The sequence below is a fragment of the Pogona vitticeps genome, chromosome 13, assembly GCF_051106095.1.
Source record: "Pogona vitticeps strain Pit_001003342236 chromosome 13, PviZW2.1, whole genome shotgun sequence".
NCBI classification, from domain to species: domain Eukaryota; kingdom Metazoa; phylum Chordata; class Lepidosauria; order Squamata; family Agamidae; genus Pogona; species Pogona vitticeps.
Genome location: NC_135795.1, coordinates 12,049,483 through 12,072,887, shown reverse-complemented (window position 1 = coordinate 12,072,887; position 23,405 = coordinate 12,049,483). Strand labels below are relative to the sequence as shown.

General features: G+C 40.8%; 1 protein-coding gene across 1 annotated transcript in view; it reads left to right on the top strand.

Annotated features, from left to right (window-relative positions):
- The window catches only part of MOSMO (modulator of smoothened), a 51,101-nt gene extending 29,759 nt beyond the window's left edge, over window positions 1-21,342 (top strand). The window contains exons 2-3 of the mRNA XM_020799571.3: window positions 14,861-15,073; window positions 17,953-21,342. Of these exons, the coding sequence (XP_020655230.1) occupies window positions 14,861-15,073; window positions 17,953-18,137 (398 nt within the window). The 3' untranslated portion in view covers window positions 18,138-21,342. The remainder of the gene's footprint in view (window positions 1-14,860; window positions 15,074-17,952) is intronic.
- The last annotated feature ends 2,063 nt before the right edge of the window (window positions 21,343-23,405 follow it).

Below are 23,405 nucleotides of genomic sequence, written 5' to 3'. Positions count from 1 at the left end.
CCGCCAACCTAGCGGTTCGAAAGCATGCAAATGCAAGTAGGTAAATAGGGACCACTTTGGTGGGAAGGTAACAGCGCTCCGTGTCTAAGTCGCACTGGCCATGTGACCACGGAAGATTGTCTTTGGACAAACGCTGGCTCTATGGCTTGGAAACGGGGATGAGCACCGCCCCCTAGAGTCGAACACGACTGGACAAAAATTGTCAAGGGGAACCTTTACCTTTTACCTTACCAGTTCCACTCCCCCGGTGAGTTCCCATGGCTGAATGGGGATTTGAACCCAGGCCTCTTGAGTCCTAGTCCATCACTCCATCCATTACATCACCCGAGGTTCCTAGTGTGAAAGATCGCTAGTCACAGCTAAAACACCCTTTGTATCCAGTCTTTCTCTTTTACGTGCAGAGCAGTAGCATAACCCTGTAAAGTCCTTCACTACTTTGTTCTGGATGCTTTTCTTCCTCTTCCTGTTGTTTCCTGTAGAGTTCCAGCATTGCTGATTGTAATGAGATCAAAATCTTTTTTTTAGTTCTAGATGGGACCTTTTTTTCACATTGTTGAATTTCGCCATGTAGACGAGCCTTCTCTTTGAAAACAAAGTATTCATATTCATCTTGTTGTCTTGAATACAGTATGCCAACTTTAGGAGGAGGTATGTGTATAAAGAGCCAGAGGGAGAACATTATTTATGAAGTCAACATCTGTTCTTTCCAAAGCATATTGCTGCAGGCTGCTCAATGCTTGTTAGGGCTAACCTGAGAGAACAAGAACCCATCCAGACCACCCTCCAACATGTGTTTTGTTGCCAGAGGGGTTGAATCATGAACATTATTAATATAAAGGCAGCGCTGTTAACTATGCTATGTGAACAGGGATGGGGGCAGGCCTGCCTTGCATTTATTTATTTAATTATTTAATTATTTAATTATTTAATTGATTGATTTATACCCTGCCTATCTGGACCACCGGACCACTCTAGGCGGCTTCCAATATAAAATCAGACAATAAAAACACAAACAAATACATAATAATACAATTGATTTTTCCACCTGTTCTTGCTTCCACCAAAACAGATTTGGCTTTAGTATCATTGAGGAGGGAAATGGATATACAATATAGGCTTAACAAACATGTTTTTGTGTGTGTGTGTGTGCGTGTGCGTGCGTGCGCGCGCGCAAGAAAATGTGACCTTTCCATCATCTGAATAAATTGTATTGTCTCTTCAGTGATCTGGAGAGTGCTCAAAGTGCTGAAAACATGTAGGTCATGTGGAACATCATGATGTTGGGCTGCATTTCCCATCAGCCGTAGTCAGTATAGCTGGTGGAGGGGGACGGTAGGAGTTGTAGCAACTTCTGGTGGACCGTATCTTTCTTACATTTTTCTTAAGAGATTCTGCTAGGTGTAGTTTATATTATCCTCATCTTGTTGGAGGGAGCATACTGGTTGGAGTAATACACTCTATAAACCATAATATGGTGTGATGTCAGAATGAAGGTAATGTAGAAAGATATATATGGTGACAGATGCTATTTCTTTGTGGCTGAGTGGCAGCGTTAATCTTTTCTTATGCTGCAACCATCACCAACAAGAATTATAGTTCATGGTAAATCCAAATTTGCATACTGTCCCTCATCGCTTGAGTATAGAAAAGCTTCTTTCCTGAGTGTGAGTACATGTAAGGAAAGACCAGAGAGTGTAACAAAACTAGTTTCTGATTTCAGGGACAATATACTGAAAGCCGGGTGTTTATGGGGCAGCATGTGGGGAAGCTGAGAAGACAGCTGCCTTCATAAGCTTTTGTGAGCTTTTCAAAATCATGGCCAGTGGATGCATCAGGGCTGCAGGTATGTCTCTACATTCACTCCATATAGTATAGCTGAAAGGAAGAAAAAGTTATATTTTTCTGTGTATAAGACTATACTTTTGTCTAAAATCTTTAGACTAAAAATTGAGGGTCGTCTTATACACGGAAGTAAGCTGAGGAGAGATCAAAAACAAGTGGAGGGGAAAGCAGGGATCAAAGCTATCCTACAGTGCTTTGATCCCTTCCCCCCCCCTTGCTAAGCCCCACTTAGATTTATTTATTTATTCAATTTTGGATTAGAAAAGGGGAGGCATCTTATACTCAGAAAAATACGGGTAATGCTAAATTAAAGTAGCATAGGGTATTACTTTATTAGTTCCCTGTACTATTAAATATTTCTGGTTATGATTTTTATTTTAAATTCCTATGTGCTGTAGCGTCTGGCATATGCACCACCCCAGAGGAGGAGATTCAATTAAGAAAAGGCGAACAGGCATATCTTAATTAGAGCTGTAAAGCTGTAGTCACTTACCTGAGAGTAGACTCTATTGAATTCAGTGGGGATGACTTTTGAGATGACATATCAGGAGTGCAGCCATGTAGTAAGTACAGCATTTGCTGCAGAAGGAAGTGCAAGGGAAAAGGGATAAAAGCAGTGAATAAAGTGGCTGTTCTAGGTTTAACTTAGAGATCAGTAAAGTGAGAGTAAGGGACGTGGTGGCGCTGCAGATTAAACTGCAGAAGCCTTTGTGCTGCAAGGTCAGAAGACCAGCCGTCGTAAGATCGAATCCACGCAATGGAGTAAGCTCGTCCCAGCTCCTGCCAACCTAGCAGTTCGAAAGCATGTAAAAATGCGAGTAGATAAATAGGTACCACCTCGGTGGGAAGGTCACAGTGTTCCGTGTCTAGTCATGCTGGCCACGTGACCACGGAAACGGTCTACGGACGAAACACTGACTCTGTGGCTTGGAAATGGGAATGAGCACCGCTTCCTAGAGTTGGACATGACTGGACTAAATGTCAAGGGGAACCTTTGCCTAAAGTGAGAATGGAATGCATAGAGGGCAGAGAAGAAACAAGCATGGAAGAGAACTTTATGGGAAACTTTAAGTACAGTGGACCCTTGACTTACAGACGGCTTGATTTACAGACTTTTTGAGTTACAGACTTCTCTGGCTGCAAAATTTAGGTTTGACTTGCAGACTGAGATTTGACTTACAGACCAGAAAAAAACCAAAATGGAACAAAAACGGCCTGTTACGGGATTAATTGGTTTTCAATGCACTGTAGGTCAATGGAGACTTACAGACTTTTTGACTTGAGAACCGCCTTCCAATACGGATTAAGTTCTCAAGTCAAGACCCCACTGTAAACTTAAATTCAGAAAACTTAAAATGTAGATCAGCAGGGAGAGGAAGCCATCAATAGGAATAGTGCGAACAAATGTAATGATCTAAATAATGGGCAGATGTACTTGAGGCTTAAGAAGGACTGCTGAGAATTGTGTTGGAATGACCTGAATTGGCAAATGGGACAATAAACTAACAATGTTTACCATCTGCATGCAGAAAGTGGGCACCCACTGTAACTGTACTTAGGAGTGAAGGAGTGAGCATTTAATTTCCTGGCCAAGACAAGAGACACCCAAATGAGGTTTAAAGTCAGCTTTGCTCCTTCCTATCCCTGCCTTTGACATCCCAGGGAATCTCTTTCATTCTGTAAACTGTGACTCTGTGTGTTTGATTTTGTTCTTTTGATGCTTGCTCTTGCCTGGAATCATTTTACACTTCTGTGAATATAGCTTGCTCGTGCTGGAGCAGAACAGTTAACGTGGCCTCTTGTAGATTCTGGCTCAGCTGCCCTAAAGCAAGGGCCAGGATTCTTCCAACTGGAAGGTGGTGCTCAGAGGGCAGGCTGCTGAAGACAGAAGACTCTGAAGGCAGAAGAGTTCCTCTGCTCTGTCAAGTGTGCCTTGAAGTCACTTGACATCTGTATGTGTGCTTCTTTCCATTTTGCAGCCTCTTGCTATTCCAAAATAATAAGTTCCAGATCTCAAGGTCAGTTGTGACTCTCGCAGCACTTTTAACACTAAAGAACTGATGGCCAGGATAATTCATCATATTAATTTGCAGGACAGGCAGTTGATTAATGCTTTGTCCTAAAGAAGAGTAGTCACTGAGCCAAACAATTCACTTTGCTATGTGATGGGGAGAGCTCAACAAAGTCTTCGTTGTGCTTCCCAGCAAACGGTCTAAATTTGAAGTCCTTCCTGTCTCTCTGGAAACAAACTAGAAGACACTGGAGATGGGTGGTGTTGTGGTTAAAATAATGGACAGACTTAGGAGATCTGGGTTCTAGCTCCCAGTGAGGCATGTAAGTGGGCAAATAATATTCTCTCCACCTGACCTATGTCACAGGTTCTGATGAGGATAAAATGGGAAGAGGGAACCCACACGGACTACCTTCAGCTTGGAATATAAATGTTACTGCTTACACTAATACCAATGATAATACAGTCGTGCCCCGCTTAACGATTACCCCGCATTATGACGAATCCACTTCACAATGATGTTTTTGCGATCGCAAAACGATGTTTTAAATGTTTTTTTTTCTTTTGCGAAGAAACCGATTTTTTCCGGCTTCAGGAACCAATTCTTCGCATTACGATGATCAAAGCAGCTGATCGTCGGGTTTTCAAAATGGCTGCCGGGTGCTCAAAATGGCTCCCCGCTGTGCATAGTGATGGATTCCTCGCTATACAGGCACCGAAAATGGCCGCTGTATTGAGGATCTTCGCTGGACTGTGAGTTTTTAGCCCAGGTTTTAATGCGTTTCAGTGGGTTTTTTATTTTCACTTTACGATGTTTTCGCTCTACAGCGATTTTGCTGGAACGAATTAACGTCGTTAAGCAAGGCACCACTGTGGTAGTGAAGTGCATGATGAGTGGATATAGGCATTTTGTTTTACTTTTTAAAGTATTGATAGCATGGAAGGCAGGAGATCTGCACCGGAAATTGCAGTTTTCTAGGACTGTCTCTAGAAAAGGGGCCACATAGCTGTAGTGGAACACTGAAAAATGGGTTCCTGAGAAATGTTTCATAGATGAAAAAGGAATACAGAAATATGCATGTTTCAGTGCAGGTAAACAATGGTAATTTTGCATGTCATTTAATGAACTTGCTACATTTAACGAATTAAGGTAATACAGCACTAAGCTCATGCATTTCACGGACACCAACCCTCTATGGCTAAAATCAAGGAAAAGTTTTCTGCACACATCTCAAGCTCTAAATATGAAACCAGAAGAGGCCAGGCTAAACCTGTGGAGGGTGAGAGCATCGCATCTTGCTGAATGGATGAAGGGCGAACAGTGTCTCCCAAAAGGACAAGACTCTTGCAAGACCTTCTGGAAGTTACTTAATAGACTTTGAAAGGGAGAAGGAAGATAGAAGAATAATGAAATAAAATGGCACTGCTTGCAAGCAGAACAAAGTTTTGGTAACACTGGAGAAATTCAGTCAGTGCAGCACTTGTGTTCATGCAGTTTATGCCCCACCACATGTACAAAAGAAGACCTAGCAAGTGGCCAAGATGACGCTATTGAAGTAGTCTAATTATCTTAACATTTTTGTTTGTTTTTAATTTTGCTAATATTTCATATGCGTCCATAATTTAAAATCATGCAACGCTCTGGTACGATTAAAGAAAGAAAAGAATGAATTGAGTTGTTATACTTGGAGGCTTATAATGGGTTTAGTATGTTTTGTTAATTTCTAAGACGTCAGTTCTTGGTGATGATTAGCTGCAGCTACATTAATTTAGCTTAACAAATATGAATCATGCCATCAGGTCTTTGTCTATTTCTTCTCATCTCTTGGCTGGGATCTACTGTCTGTAGGAATGTTTTATCCATTTCTCTGTACAGTAGTACCTCGATTTACGAACACCTCAGTTAATGTAATTTTCTGAGTACAAATGGAAATCTATTGAAAACAATGCCTCGGTTTATGTTTTTTTCGGTTTGTGCAGACACTTTCCCCAGGAGACATTGCCAAAGCGCCGCCCCCGTTTCTATGGCAATCCGCGTTCTGGTTTACAAAAATTTCGCTTTATGTAATGTCCCGTAATAACGCATTAATTTCATAAACTGAGGTACTATTGTATAAGTGTTTCAGTGTAGATTTGATTTAAATCAAATCAGTCTTTTCCTTTTTGTTTTTTAAATCATTGATTTTTATCCACCCTGAAATGTTTATGTGCTACCCAACTGGCAAAGTCCTCAGAATGATTTCCAAATCTAAAAACAAAAGCCATTAATAAAACCGCAATTTTTATAATTTTAAAAAATCAACCAAATAGGGTCAAGATGATAAAAAAAATAGATTAAAAAATAGAAATATCCATCATGGATTAAATGCTAGTTTGAAGAAGATGATTTTAGTTCAGCATCTAAATGCTGCCTGGTTGTTTTAAGCATTGGTGAACATGTTGCATTCTTCCAGAAGGTGGACTGTAGTTCCTGTCATCTCTTGTCATTGACTGTTTTGACCAGAGTTGTTGATGGTTGTCTGCCAGCATCTGAACAGTATGTCTTCCCTTGCTTGAATACAAGATACAAACTCACAGAATAATGGAGTTGGAAAGGGCTTATAAGGCCATCAAGTCTAACCTCCTACTCAGTGAAAGAATGCAAGTCAAAATACACCTGACAGGTGGGTGTCTAACTTTCTGTTAAATGCCTCCAGTGTTGGAGAGCTCACCACATCCTAAGGCAATTGGTTCCATTGTCTCTATGCGTTAGGAAACCTTTTCTTAATCTTCTTAACATTAAGCAACTGTTTTCAGTATGTTGAACAAGATTTGAATGTTGTGGAAGGAAGATTTAGAAATTCGAGGCACAAATTTGAGCCTGCCTGCCTCTTAATCGATGAAGTCCACCTGTCAGAAGCTTTTGTGAAAGAAAGTCTCCATTTAGTATGTTTTGAATCAAATTATAGTCTTAAGATGCATGGACAGAAGGAGGCTCCATTTAGATCGAAACATGCGCTGTTACCTACTGTTCATAGATGGGGGCGTTCGTTCCTATTTCTGTGCTCTTCAGAACAACCTGCACATCTGCCTTCTGGTGTTGCACATTATTTCTGACAATTTGTCTGTAGGAGAGGGAGGAGTGGCCGTTAATGCCATACTCTCAGCCCTGTGACACTTTGAATAATTCAGAGGTGTTAAATGGGGGGAAGAAGCAGGTGCCAGGATCTGTCCTCTTCTTTTTCATTGCATGTGCATCCTTGTTACCTAGGAAACTGCAGTCGGATGGCACGTTGATGATGGGATGGAGTCAGAAGTAGTTTTAGCTGTCAAAGCTATCTTGCATCTTGATGAAATAAATCTCAATTAAAAAAAACAAATAAAGCAGTGTGGTCATTACATTACACGAATGTAGAAGGATGGGACACTTTCATTAGACCACTAATAAAATTTATTAGACCATTAATAGTTTTCTCACTGCACTCAAATCTCTTTAAATTGCTCAAGATTGGGTCACCATCTCAAATTGCAGGCAGCTTCTCATTGTTCACCCATTTCTAAATTGTTCATGAAAACTGTAATGTCAAAATATATGTAGCGTTTTGAATTGTAGCCATCAAATGTTGGAAATAGATTCAAGTGCTAAGATTTCCTGTAGCATGAATCATTTGGGTTTCTAAAAACACAAGGAAATAATTGACTGCGCTTAAGGTTTCACTTGGTATGAAACTTGTGTGTGTGTGTGTGTGTGTGTGTGTGTGTGTGTGTGTGTGTGTGTGTGTGTACGTGTACACAATTAAAATATTTTTATCCCGCCTTTCTCCTTAAAAAGAACCCAAGGCGGCTTACATAATTTAAAATACAATATGTAGAAGCCAAAAACAGTAGCTATAAAAATATTAAAAAAATAATTATACAAGTATACATTTTAAAAAAGTAATAAAATCAATACTGAAATAAATTTAAAACAACAGAGCAAAATAATTAATTTTTTTAAAAAACCATTTTCAGACCACCAGTTATTAAGGGAAATCCTGCCTGAAGAGAAAGGTCTTTGCCTGCTTGCAGAAAGACAGCAATGATGGGGCCAGCCTCTGAGAGGGTGTTCCAGAGTCTAGGAGCAGCAATATTCAGATTCATATGAACAATAAATTAAAAACGTGCTTTGGTCACAGAGGAAGTTGTGCTTGCTCTGCGACGTACATTCATATAATCATAATTCATGTTTGTCTTTGTACATAAGTGAAAGAGTATAACTTCCGCTGTATTTTCCACAGTATTTGCATTTTTAGGATTAGCCAAGGAATCCGTTTTCACCATTCATTAAAAATCAGGAAAAGGCCTTGTGGTCCCCAAAACAATACGGATGATACCTTTATTGGATCACCAAAAACAAACAAACAAAAAAAGAAACAGCAAGCTTTCAACGATGATTCATTGTCCTCAGGCTGTGTGGCAAGTTCTCATGGGTGTCAACTGTAACTTTCCCGTTCATTGCTTTAAAATAGCCTGTGTCAATGTGTGTCAATCACAGCAGAACTAGAGCCTTGAGGAATCCAGCTTTATCCCACAGTGACATAAGACACTCTCCCAGATGTTAGGCTTACCAGTTCTTATAGCATCTGAAGGGTACCGTACTTGCACCTCTATGCTGTCTTTATTTTTATGCAACTTCAAATTCTACTAGGAGTTCTCCTTTTTGCGTAATGAGTTATTTGAGACTGGAAAGCTGTTTCAGAAGATCCTGGTCTTCCCACATGTGGTTGACTCCTCTAGCCACATTCGCTAAGTCATTCCCTCAAATGGGTAAAAAAAAGGGAGCAATTCATTGCTTGTTACAGGCTGGAATTCAGTTATTATTGGCATTCGATTGTGTGAATTGCCATGGCTAATTAATGAGGTGCTGGTGTGTATTTTGATTATGACTAGGCAGGTGCCCAAGACACACTTGAGCTCCTAGTCTATTTACAACAATTTGCTGTGGCAAGCTAAGCAGACTTGACATGAACACCAATATAATTGTGGATGCAGAGTTTGAAGAAGTGACCTCTTACTGTTGTTACTTGTTGCACAATTGGAGAAACAACTTGTTATGTTGCCTTTTGTACAACTGCATTGTTTGGGCGTGGGGTTAGTTGCTTTTATAAGAGGATAGGTTTGATAAGAGAATTTTAAAAAACTGTAAATGCCCCTAAAAATGACAGAATGTGCCTTTCGAAAACAATTTGTGACAGTAGTTAGAAAACAGTGCTCATTACAATAAAGTAACTTTAATCCTGCTACATTCCTTATGAAATATAACCTCATTTTAACTACATTATTCTCCAAAATAACTGTATTCCTTTCAGCATATGATTTCAGAATATTCAGAAAGAGAAATGTCAACTTTAATACCCAAGAGTTTGCATCAACTTAGCTCTGCCTATTCAGAACATCTTGGTAGGTGCAGCCCTGTCGAATGGAAAACAGAGAACACATTTTTGCCACTTTGAATTCATCCAAAGAAAACAACTCTTTCAAGGAAGGAGGAGCGCAACCCTTGCACAGTTCTCAATTAAACTGTAACCAGAACAATGTTGGCTTTTGAGAGTTGTTGTCTTGAACAGAGGTTGAATTGTCAGGGTCCTGCCTCTCACAAGAACTGTTGGAATTCAGCCTCCCATACTAAGATCTAGGGCAGGGCAGTGAAGAGGCCTCCCTCTGTTCTCTACAAATGATAGGGAAATACTTTGTCATAAGTGGGTTGCGGACATTCTTCTTCCCCTTTTGTAGATTCTTCCCCCAAATTTGGACAGTGTGAAACCCTAGTGGCCATGACATTTGCTTTAATTTTATTGAAATTCATGGTATGTGTTTTGGTTACTTTGTAAAAGCTAGAACTCTCTGTCTGTCTGTCTGTCTCTCTCTCTCTCTCTCTCTCTCTCTGTCTGTGTGTGTGTGTGTGTATGTGTGTGTGTGTGAGAGAGAGAGAGAGAGAGAGACTATGCAGGATTTCCTGTTGAGCAGAAGTCTTCTAGACATCCCCTCCTGCATAGCCTTTAAGGTAAAGGTTCCCCTTGACAATTTTTGTCCAGTCGTGTTCGACTCTAGGGGGCGGTGCTCATCCCCGTTTCCAAGCCATAGAGCCAGCGTTTTTGTCCGAAGACAATCTTCCGTGGTTACATGGCCAGTGCAACGTAGACACGGAACGCTGTTACCTTCCCACCGAGGTGGTCCCTATTTATCTACTTGCATTTGCATGCTTTCGAACCGCTAGGTTGGCGGGAGCTGGGACATGTGACGGGCGCTCACTTCGTTGCGTGGATTCAATCTTACGACTGCTTGGTCGTCTTCTTTTTTTTAATTTTATTAATTAATAATCTCTAACATACAAAAAACCATAAAACATTAAAAAAAAGGAAAATATAAAAAAGACAAAAAGACTATGCTTGGTCTTCTGACCCTGCAGCACAGGCTTCTGCGGTTTAGCCCACAGCGCCACCACGTGCCTTTACAGCCTAGCAATTCCAGACTTCCTGCTTCCTGCCCAAGGATCTCTAATTGGCTAGGATTTAAGCATTGATTTATTGTTTAAGCTTTATTAATTTGCTTCAAGCCCTTCTAGAGAAGAGAATTGAGTTGTTGATGATTTTTCTTCCATTTTTAATTGGTATAGTGGGGAGGGACCTATTTCCATGCTTTGTATTGTAGACTGTGAGCTCTGTGGAGATTGTAAAGCTTACATAGAAGGGATCTGTGTTCAAGAAGGGTATTGTAGAGCTGGAAAAGACGAAGAGAAGAAAATTATCAATACTTTGGAGCACTTTCCCTCCATTCTTAGTTCAGCTTTTTGGCAAGAAAGTCAAGTATTGGGGCAAAGATTTAAATCACATGGACATAGTAATGATATTTGATGATTTAATTAAACTAATAGGGGACAATCTTTGGATTTGTAAAACTATCACGTGGTATGGAGTGGGCAAAAATAAATACCAAACCTGGTGGATTACCCAGTGAAATTGGTGGTAGATCTAAGACATGCAGGCGAGCTGGATAGCTCAGTGAGCCAGCTGTCTGGTTGTGGAGCCAGAGGTTAGGAGTTCTGTTTTCCATTGGGGCATCCCAGGAGAAGAGCCAGCCTGTATGGCCTTGGGCAAGCTGTACAGGCCCTGGACGCTCCCAGAAGAAGGGAATGGTAAACCACTACCTACAGAACCTTGAAAAGACAGAATTGAATTGACGGCACACTACTATCATCATCATCATAGAACAATAGAGAAGGCAACTACGTCATAACTACACAGTGTATCATTTGAAAGTCACTGTGACAAGTTTGGCTTGCACCTCCTTGGAAAGTAGTTCAGGTAAAATTCATGCTGTGTTGACAGCTATCATCCCTGGTATGATGTCTATAATAATATTTAGCATTTATGTAACACTCACATTGTTCACATGTCTATATATCATCCTGGTAATTCTTACAACCGTCCTCTGAAGTAAGCCATTATCATTCCCGTAGTGTAGATGGGATGAGCCAGAAAAGTGTTGTTGTTACGTGCTGTCAAGTTGCCTTTGAGTTATGGTGCCTTTATGAATGAGTGGTCTCCAGAATAACCCCGTCTTCAAACTGCCCTGTTCAGGTCTTACAAACTCAAGCCTATGGCTTCCTTTATAGAGTCAAGTTTGAAGAGGTCTGAATCTGCCACCTTCTGTATCATAATTCACTTCATTTGCCATTCTCTGAACACCAGTTGGGAAAGGTGATTAAGGCTACAGGAGGCATGTTGCCCTCACGTCCCGATTTTAAGCTCCCTGGAAGCTTTCCTCCAAGAACTAGGTGGACACTGAATTCAACAAGTAGGGCTGCTCTAATGTTTGCCAAAATCAGTTTTTTTTCCCTCCTCCTCCTCTCCTTCTTCTTGATTTATAACTGCATTGACATAACAGAAGTTTGCAGTCCGGACTTACTGATCGTAGCCGTGGTATGTGTTAGAAAGCCATGTATTCATTGGTCGAAGGGAAACATAGTCTTTGAGAGATGCTGAGATCCCACCTGGCCCCTGCAATACAAACATCAGCCATTACTTTGGTCAGTGGTTTGGTTTTCTGGAATGAACCAGTTTCCTCCATGGAACACCACAGAGGATAAAGCTCAACTATATTTCCAAAATGACTCCAGGAAGCTCGTTTTTCCCCTTCCAGACCGTTTATGCATATATGTGTGTATATATAATTTTTGTCCTTCTGGAAGGTATAGCACCTTGCATTGGTGATTCTGACGACTGACATATGTTATTCTATATTCATGACATTTAGGTTACAGAAGTCTTTGTTTCATTTGTGTTGAGAGGAAATTAGGGCAATTAAAATGGCAAGATTCACAGTTCTGCTCAGTGTACTGTCTTTTAAGCTGATTAGCCACATCAGTTATTTCGTATTGCCCATGTTAAACCTCCAAAGCTCAGAGTGGCTAATGGTATTATCTAACAGGACAAAAGGATCATTTTCTTTTGGCTTGCAACAGGCTTTAGAATTGTTCTACAATGGTATTGTTATCATTCCCTCTCAGATTCAGGCAGCTACTGCAAAGTGTAACCTCTGTATTCAGTATGACTCTGACTCCTCAAAAGGGAAGCTTCCATTACAGTGGTGTACATTTCTTGCCCTCTTGCCCTCAGTCTGATGGCCTAGATGCCCTAGCAACCTGTTGTTTTCCTTAACCCTGTTTCTTTCCCAGACCTCAAGTTCTGCATAGGCTCATTTTCCACATGGAGCAATAACTGCTGCCCAACATCCCTTGTAATTTTTGGTCACAGCCCGTCCACATGCAGGGGATGGGGTTTCATCCAAAACAGGAAGTAAGCAAGCCAGCTGCTCATGCACAGCTCTGAGAGTGCATGCGTTCATGTGCATCTTAGCGGGAACTTTGCTTCTGACCCCAAAAGGAGCCTTTGGGATGAATGTAAACCGGAGGGAAAGACATTGGGGAGAAAAGTTGCACAATTTCAAATAATATTTGCAGGTTTGTGGCAGTTGTTTTGTAATTGGTCTCAAGTTATCAGATCATTTGCATCTTGAATACACAAACTTTAATTCCGTTCAAGCCAGAATTCCTTGCTATTAGCTAATATAAAACATATAAAACATTTGAATTTTTTTTTTTACCACTGTACACACTAAGGCACGTTGCAGTGGTCTATTCCTTTTCTGAATTAAGTGATTTAGAACGAATCTGCTATTGCCACATGAAGTGTATTCATTACACAGCCTTCTTCTGTTAATTATCCTGGAAAATTAAGGCTGCACACAATGGGAAATCATTAGGACATCTGTAACAATTGGAATAGTGGTTCGCATCTGTGTATGGCTTTCAGAGCTGTAAAGAGTGACTTTTCTCATGTGGCCACAGTCTGTGCAGCTCTCCAGCGTAGGCTGTGTGTGGGAGAACTGATTTTAATGATATGTTCTTTAAAGGAAATTGCTATGCAGTGTAGCCATTACAGAGATGTGTGTCATCACCTTTAGGTAACTTGGAAAATTCAGCTGATTTCATGCCTGGAGGTGAAGCCTTTAATAGGAGACCATGGTGCCAGCTTAGCTCTAGTTTGTGGTTTATGGCTAGCCCTGCCCAAATGATTGATTGTTCATGATTTTGAACATCATTATGCCACATATGGTTGCAGGAGGAGCTAGTTTGTAAACATAGGCAAGACTGTGTGCAGCTAGCAATATTGGACAAGGGATAATTCTGTTGGCTTCCAGCAAGACAAAAACATGCCATAGGAAACTGAAGATAGCATGCATGTATGCTGTTGAGCTTCAGCCCGAAACAGATGGAGTTGTTTAGGAAACTCCTTCTTGAATTACCTGGGCTTATTGTTATTTGAGTTCCTCACAGCCATCTAGGTTCTGATTGTTGCTTATGAAAATCTCTGTGTGTGTATGTTTCCCTGTGAAGTCGACAATGGGTGTATTTATTCATAATGGCAAACTGTACGATTTAGTATTGCAAGAATTATCTGAAGCCAGGTTTGGGAGCCTGTGTGTGACTGCTTCTCCAGTGTGACTGCAAGACGTTGGGAAGTTTTAATGTTTCATTTAAATTAATTGCAAACTATAGATTGTCATGTCATTTGAATCGAGTTTGGTTTGTTGAAAATAGATGGTTGTTTGAAAATGGCTTCTATCCACAAACTATCATTAATATTAACAACTTAGTGCATTTAGATAATGCTAAATGATTATTAATTTAAAGTGGATGCCTTCCATATTGTGGTTGTGTTGGGATAGAAAGTAAGTGTGTGATCTTTACCTAACTGCAGCTTGTCCTTGTAATGCTAAAACATGGCTCACTATTACATGTGAATGCAGAATATGAGATCACCTGATGATTTTAGTTGGGTTTCTAGTTTGCATTAATCTTTCCCTTCTCTTCCCTTCTTCATTTGAATGGAAGGAGCTGTAGACGTTTTACCTACTTAGTAAAAGGAGTAGAGCAGGGGTGGGGAATCTGCGATCCATCAGATGTTACTGGACTGTAACTCCTTTCATCCTTCACAATTGGAATGCAGGGTATTTGGGATGATGGGCTTTGGAGTCTAGTACCATCTGAATGGACACAGGTTTCTAGCCTCTAGAGGAGTGGTTCTCAACCTTGATTCACCAGATAGTCTTGGACTAAAACTCCCAGAAATCCTGACCAGCACAGCTAATGGTGGGGGTTGGGAACCACTGCTCTAGGATTATGCTTCCATATATTACCATACTACTGGATCACCTGTACTATCTTGTCTTTAGAAGCTACAGGTAGTCATGAAGGCTACATGAGGCAGTATGAGGATCAACAACAGATCATAGTCCACCTTGTTGGCTTCTCAAACACATCTTGTTGGCTTGGATGAGGAGATAGCATTCTAGATGAAATTGACTTCCAATTCTGATCCAGCCAGGCTCTTCTGAATGTTCTGATTTCTGGAAGGAGAGAAAGGCAAGTATAGGGCTCCTTTCCCCAAAACTTCCATTAATGGTTTGTCGTGTATATCATTTCAGGTGCTCTTACAGTTGGCCTTGTGCGACAATGTCAAACCATTCATGGACGTGACAGAACCTGTATTCCTCCACGGTTGCCTCCTGAGTGGGTCACCACCTTATTTTTCATCATCATGGGCATCATTTCACTGACTGTCACATGTGGCTTGCTAGTGGCTTCGCACTGGCGAAGAGAAGCATCTAAATACGCACGCTGGATAGCATTCACTGGAAGTAAGTGTGCTTTTTCAGCTCTGGAGTAGATACTGGCTGCCGGCCAGACCTTTGCAAGTCCCCTTGACTTTTGGGATGTCATCAAAAGAGCACCTGAAATGCTGCCTAGCCTGCAGTGTTTTGATGCTCTTCCTGGTATCCCAAAGTCTCATGTGAATCCTCTGTCCCCCCCCCCCCCCGGTGGGAAGCTGAATCGTCTTCTCTCTGCACAGAAAGCCTCTGCATACATCCTTTTGACTGCTTTGCTGGCAGAATAGCAAATGGCCAACCTAGCAGGTGTTACCTTTCTGAAAAGCAAGGCCTGGCTGGGCTGTTTCACACTCTTAAAGGAAACCCTCCTTAATAGCTGAAGAAAAGCCATGCAGGTAGCTCTGTGAGGAGGAACATGTGGCTGTGGGGTCAGGGGATCGCCTCCCACAAAATAAGGATGATAAGCCTTCTCTAGGTACACTTTGGAGCTCTTATGGAAAAGGTTGCTATACATCTGAATCAGCTTGACAGCATATAGTTATGGCTAAATTAGTCTACATGCAGCAGAGTAAACTAATGGAATGGACTGCACAGTTATGGGGATCATCTTCTTGGGTGATCCTTTTTGGAAAGGAAGTGTGTACTTGTGCTCACGTTCTCTGCATGGGCTAGAAGACCCTTCCTCTTCCGATATCCTCTGCAGGGAACAGGATTTCTTTTAACTTGGAGGCTTATCAAAAAGTACCATCGCCCTCCTTTACTGAGGAGTAGGAAGTCCATTCTGTAACTCTCACCTCACTCTGCTTTAATGTGAAATCCAGGTTTGCACCCGGCGCTAGTGCTGAAGTTGCACTACATATAGATGTAGAGCTAAAATGATACTCCAGAGCCTTTGCTTACTGAAACCCCAATGTCAATGACAGATACACCTCGGCAGTCAATTTATTGATGGGAAATCCAGAAACCCATTTGAATTAGAAGACTGCTGCTAAAGTAGCCCTTGGAATAACTTGTTTTTCAAGCCATCTCCTAGCAGGCTTCGTTAGTTGAATGGAAAAGCTTTAAGCTCCCTCTAGCGGTGCTTTAACTGAGGTCTGGATAGGCTGAATTAAGCCTTTTAGAGTTGTTTTAAATTTGGATTAACAGACCATATATGTTTTAGGTAGGTGTTGTGAGCACTCATCAGTCACCCAGCTTGTGGGCAGGACACTTACTGCAAATTTTCGCTTCACATGATTAGTATTTTTTTAAAATGCGTGCCCTGGTTTCATTTATCTATTGCATGTTCATCTTGCCCTTTGATTGCTATCACTGAGATAACCTTTGATTAAAAAAAAAAATCTAACCACCTAAGGAATGCTAAAACCACTGAAACTGGCAGACAAGGCCACACAGTGAAAATCCACAAATCTAAAGTGGAGAGCAGGTAACATGGTAACCATTTGTTGCTCATCCATAAGCTTAGTAAGAATCTTAACACAGCTCCTAAAACTCAGTGAAGACAAAACCCAGTAGGTTTCTGGGAAAGTGAGCCTACGGAGGGTGTTCGGCCACTATGGTGGCAGTGGGACAAAGACCCTCACTTTAGTTATCCTCTGAATAATTTTTATTGGTCTGATGTTCTTAAGAAATCAGCTGGTGCACAGAGGAGCAAACGATTCTCCAGCTGTACATACATCTGTAGTTTCTTACATCATGGATAGTGGGACAGCTCTCTGGCCCTCTGCCAGCCCCAAGCCAGATAATGTCATGGGATGTGGCTTGTATCCTGGTGTCACTGCCTCCTGGCCAAAGCTCCACCTTCAGCTTATCCTACCTGTGATTCATCCAGTGACCTTGCAGAGCAGCATTGAAAGGTGGATACATCAATATGGCCCTTTGGAAGATGGCTGAATCCCAACAAATGGAGGCACAGTGAGGTGAATGTGTTTTGCTTCCCACTTGTCTACCCTCTGTGGGAATACTGCTGTAAATCTGACCACAACATTGAGATCTCTGCCTTCTCTTGCACCTACCCCTTTTCCATCTTAAGGAGAAGGAGATCAGATTTGGGAAAGAGCAACTAGGCAACCTCTACAAGGTAGACTGGGGACACTGGTAGACCAGATTAAGCCTGGTTGCCAGGAGATTCCCTTTCCATGACTTACTGGTCATGGGAATTGTGTGCCTGACAGTTCTTGCTTTCATCCTTGGCTCAGAAGTCTGGGAACTCAAGAGATTTCAGATACGGAATGCAGAAAGAAAAATATTAATCAAAACAGATGGTTCTGGCTGGCATGTGTTGCAGCTTAGCAGGAACTGCAGATCAACGGTAAAACCTTCAATATACACACAAAAGGCCGAGGTTACTCTGGCGTCTCCAGGCAAGCCCCAGAAAGACTCCTGGATGAAGCCCTAAAGAGCCACTACCAGCATTGTAGATATTATTCAGCTAGATGGCCCAGTGACGACTTCCTTGATTCAGGGAATGATCTCTGTAAATTTCTGCGGACTCGGATTGACCACCTGTTCCTTTTTCTTTTTTGTCCTGTCCTTTGAACTGAATTGAATTCTACATGCAGTTCGCATTACAAAGTTGGTGGGAAAACAATTTAGAACACTTAGAAACAGGTAATGAAAGAGGAAGGAATAAAAGAACAGTTCAATATGTTCAACAATCAAGACAAAGAGGGAGCAATGAAAATAATCAAGGAATAAACATATGCCTGTTTAGGACAGTTTTGAAGGTGAAGCTTGTTTCTGCCTCTCAAAAGTTTCAGGAAAGCAAAGGTATTTAGGTACTTCCGACGCAGAGTGAGGTGAAACATCTAAAGCTTGCCAGCTGTATGCTTTCCCTGTGCTATGAACTGTCACCCTGCTGTGTCCTTCCAAAATCCACTAATGTGTCTTTTTCCTCTTTTGTTTTCCAGTGATCCTATTCTGCATGGCAGCCCTAATATTCCCCATAGGATTTTACATCAATGAAGTGGGAGGCCAACCTTATAAACTGCCAAACAACACAGTGGTTGGGTCATCTTACGTCCTGTTTGTTTTATCCATTTTCTTTACAATAGTGGGACTCCTATTTGCCGGCAAAGTGTGTTTACCCGGCTGACGAATATAGAGACACCTGCTTCACTCGGTCATGAAAGAAAGTAGGACATCTGACGCATTCTCGGGAGGATGTCAGTGTCGGGCTGTTACTGTCTTACTGGAACAAGGAGGTCTCTGTTTTCACTATGCACTTTGGATTTTTTAAAAATGTTATTTTATTTTTAAAACGGAGAGCCTTTCCTATAACCAAATACAGACAACCTTGACTCATCTCCTGAGCATCCGGATACGGTCAGGTGTGCACTGTGATAGGAACTAGTGTAGAAGATTTTGGTTTTTGTTTTCTGCACTGAATAGCATTATTGTGCCGCCCATCTCTTCGCCCTGTTGCTGTACTGTACCCATTTAAAAAATATCTTGACAGTTTTCGCAATCTCAACAAAGTATTTATGAACTTTGGTCAACCAGAGGTTTGCCAAGGAAATAGGAAGTGGGGCTGGCCTCACTTTTGTTAGGAGATTAGCATCTTCCTTCTGTGCTGGGCAAGAAGCATATGCCACCAAAATCAAAATGAAAAAAAAAAAACACACAGATCAATCTTATGTTACCTGTACCCAAAAGCCAATAGATCAAAGGTGTTCTTGGAAATCTGTTACAATAAAATGTCTATCTGCCGCTGTCCCCACCTCGTGATCTGTAGAAACACCAAGGAACATTGAGGGGGATAGAAATCTATATGTATGTATGTATGTATATATATTATATACAGACAGTCACAAACACACACAAAGATACATAAGTTCTCTTGAGTGCTTTACTAGCAAAACACTGTGGTGTGCAAAACCAGAACTTGAGGGGGCGGGCGGGGAGAAACCAATAAAGCCATTTTTCTGAAGGCTGCATTGCTGGGGAAGTCTTCAGTTTACCTCATTATTTGTAGCAGCCCTTGGTTTTAATAGTTTTTTTTTTGTAATAGGTTACAAACAGCTCCATACCTTTCTCCGTGCAATTTTAAGTTAAGCTAAGAGGGTTTGTTTGTTTTTTCTTTATATGATAATTTATTTGTATATTGGAGACAGAAGGTTGAAATCATGTTATACTTTCTAACAATCTCACCCTAGGGAGGGGAAATTTCACTCCTTAAATTATGAGCAACTGTTGTGTTCTAGACATGGGCATCTCTCTCCCTCTCCCCCACCTTTTCTACACAGGAAAATTTTCACACGGTATACCCAGTTGGCTGTAATTGGTCAGTAAAAGCAGCAACGCAGATGGACAGATTCTTCTTCCCAATTCGTGCTCTGCACAAATGAAAGAATAATTTGCCCATCTTTGTTGAAAATACAAATCCTTCATTTTGTGCAGAATACACCATTGTTACCACCAAAAAGCAAGGTGATCACTGGATATCCACAGGCTCTATTTGACATGTGTTTAATATCTGCTAGCTTGTTTAACAACGTGTTTTGTCACATTCAAGATCTTCTGTGTTCCTTAGGATGGTTCCCTTCTACTGGTATCCTCTTGGAGTCTAGCGCTGTGTACCTCGCTCAATAATAGGGCTGTCTCCTGGTTTCTCTATTTGAGAGTTTATGGGTCTCCAAATGTGAACGGTGGCCTGCAGTGTCCAGAAAAAGAGAGAGAGAGAGAGAGAGAGAGAACCATTTGGCAATCCTTGATCTTTTACCAAACTATGCTACCCACCTACTATTCTGGCTATAATCAGTCCATGTTAACACTCTCCTGTTCATGAGAAAGAAGAATCATTGATAGAAGGATCATTGCTATGTGCTTTCATTCTGATGCAAAGTTTTTCTGTCTACATAAGAAATAACTAGCTGCTACGGGAATGCCATGCGTGTGTTTTAATTTCCCATTTGTCTCTATGGAATAAAGTTGAATTACCGGACTGGCAGCAGGCGATGCTACAATCAGGCTGATGTTGCTTGCGGCTTAGAGAGAGAAATCCGGACCAGTATAAACGTTTATGTGTTGCAAAATGTGGCATCTCTGTCCTCAGAGTTTCAAACGACCTTCACACCATGCAGACTTATCACAGTGTTGTCACAAGGAGCTAATTGGGTGATGTTATCAGATTGTCAAGTTTATGGGTGACTGTAATTTTTTTTTCCTGGAATATGTGATTGCTGTTTTTCTTGGAGTGTTTTTCTTTTTAAGTTAAGAACTTGATTGGTCCTCTCAGCTGGCTGAGGAGTTCCCATGAAAGAGCTTGTGAGCACCAATATACTCCAGTAGCTCTGCTAAAATATAACGCTGTCCGAACTTGCAAGCTTTGGAATCCTCTTGTCATTGTTGTTTCTACAAAATCATATCATGCTGGAAAAATAACTTTTTGTAAGCGGGAAGTCCCATTCAGACCTGAGGATTGGTATTTATCATGAATGAATGTGCTGATAAACAGTTTTCTCTTCTGTGATGAGAAGGAAAAAAAATATTAAACACTAATTTTAGTTGCTAGATGTTTTTATGATAAAAATGAAGGGGGGGTGGATTTACAAAACTGAATATAAGTTTCACAAAATAATGTACGGGGGGGGGTGTTCTCTCCTGAAGCTCTTCTTCCCAGTTCACTACTTGACTGGCTTCTTTCTAGAGTCATTACTACCACCACTGGTTCCTTGCTTTCAGCATCAGCCTGCCATGCAGGAATTCCCAGTGTGACTTTTTTAATCCTACCAGAAATGAGATGATGATAGAAAGCATAATTTGATCGATTTTTACATATCAGACTCCTGTTGGAAGAGACCAGAACTTTTGTCTTTTCTTTGTTTAAGGGAACAAAAAAGAAAAAAGTGACTAACAACCACACTCTTCTACCATGAATTCTCTTTGCCCTCACCTTCCATGTTGTACTGGAAGGTGAAGCATTGTTCTTTGTTGACAGACCTTGCACGGATAAAAAGTCCCCTACACCTATCAAACATTCCCCATATTTGTTTTTTTTTTAATCATGCCCGTGGCATAGCACATCTATGGATTTCAAAGACAATGAAAGGCATTTATGCTTGAATATTTCAGGTGTCCATATTCCTTCCAACATTCACTATTACATCCCTGTTCCATTGCATCACCCAAGAGAAGAATAACATTTGGCAGCTTAAATCCTCTCTGTTGACATGAACAACACGTGTATAAATTGTCGGTGGGCTTGTTTTAATTAAAGCAGGCAGTTAAGGGCAAGAAGAACCCCAGGAACATTCACATTCCTGTCCTGAAAGAATAAAACAAAGCACATACGGATATGTCTTGTTAAAAAAAAGGCTGAAGTCCCAATATTGCACAGGTGTGTTCTTAAAACTTAAAGAGGAACCAAGAAAATGGGAAGTGATCAAGGTCAGATGGATCCAAAATACCTGCTTACCTTCCTGGAAGGTTGCGCCATACACCTAAATGAGGGACTGTTCCAAAGGGGAAGGGGTTTGTTTCATCAGAAGGTTTCACTGTTGCAGAATAAATCAACTCTTCCACATACACAACTTCCTGTCTGTTGGCATTTTCCTATCCCTACCTAAAGGTGGAGAGAACCATCTTCCAATTATTAACACTGTGATCACGACTGTATCGGCCTGTGAACGTAATAAAATGTGGTTTTTTTGTTTTTTTGACTGTGCACATTTGAACCCTGTATGGGAGTCTGGCCTATCCACAGACATTTATGGAGAACAAGACAGCCGCCTCTAGCAGAATGCATTGAATATTTGGTGTTTTTGGTCTGTATAACATGGAATTGAATCTTTTGTTGGGGTGGAAAGAAAGAAGTATCCTTGTAACTATACAAAGAGGGGTGGGAGGGAGAGACTCAACAGTTGCTTTTAATAAAAGTCGCAAAGAATACAGTATTAATTTATAGCAGAAAGAGCATATCTTGTAAACTGTATATAAAACACAGTTTTATGGTGCAATTGTTTGTCAACTTTCTGTCTGTTTATTTGCAGGGAGAGAGGAGTTCAGCTTTTGTGCATTTCTCTTAATCTAAAATCATTGAGTTCCTGTTTGTGGAAAAGGATCTTCTGGAGAAACCTTTTCTATAGGCTTTGCAAGGAATGCCTATGCCCTTAATATTTTGTGCCGTTTTGGATTTTTTTCTTTATTTCTTCTTTTTGCCCAAGGAAATCCACTTTGATAGTGATTGTTCACATAAGCCTCTAACAGTTTTTCGTTTTATAGGCAACTCATTTGTATTCCTCTCGGCACCTTTGCATAGCCCATAGCATTTTATGTCCTTCATGTCCAGAAGGTTCAGTGTCCTCCTGTGCCACTTGTAATACACTTTTTAACGTCTCAGTCTACAATCATTTTGACATGCTAATTGAAATCTATGTTTCCGTTACCAACAAATTTCACATCGATGGCTTCCTCCCCCCCTTGAAATGTCTACGATGTGATTTCTTTGAAAACACACCAGGAAAGATCCAACATTGTGCTTGGTGTCCAACACTACTGGATTGGGTTTTTTTTTCTCTCTCCTTCCATAGCTACAAAAGCCTGCTCCAGAGAGTTAGTTTCCTAACTTTCGAGAACAGCTTTTTAAATGTAGGAGAAGGGAACTGAAGGAAGAAGGGAGGTTGCAGATTTCTGGAGAATACTTTGTATTACTCATGGCATCTTAAGGTTGACTGGGAAAGGTCCCTGAATGTTACAGCCTTATTCTGCAAAGGTAACATCATGTCTGAGGTAAAATTGTAGTGATTATGGATTAAAAACATATTTTTCAAAACCTTTTTGGTTTGAATGGCCTCAAAACTATTAAAGCTCTATTAAATCTTTCTTCTACCCCATCCACAAGTGTGTTTCAATTGCTGTGTGACTAGCTATTAACTATGTTCTGTATAAGCCTGTGAAGGAAGTGGGGAGGGGAGAAAGATGAAGGAAATAGCATTTTTCAAAGTGGGTTTCCTGCCTCAAAATTGCTCAGTGTTTCCCTACCTGAAGAGATCTTAAGTTTTGGCTCAAGGTCTTAGTGATGGCCTGTTTTATCCAACCCATCTATCTTCCACTGCACCCCTAAAGCTCTTGCTAAGGATTATTTTCTGACTGATTTGGACTTGTTTCCCCCCCCAATTAATTTCCAAACAAAATATTAATACGAACTGTATAAAATGAACATAATTTTCTTCACTTGTATTTTTGTTATTGAGCAAGTTTATCAAAATAAAATTGTCTTAATTAAAGAAATGAAAGTGCTTTGACATCATTGTCATTCTTGTTGCTGTTGATATCTAGGACAGGATGCCAGAAGCCATGACAAGCACATCTTCAGTCTGAAAATCCTCTGGTTGCTGAAGGAAGAACCCGCCAAAATCTTTGG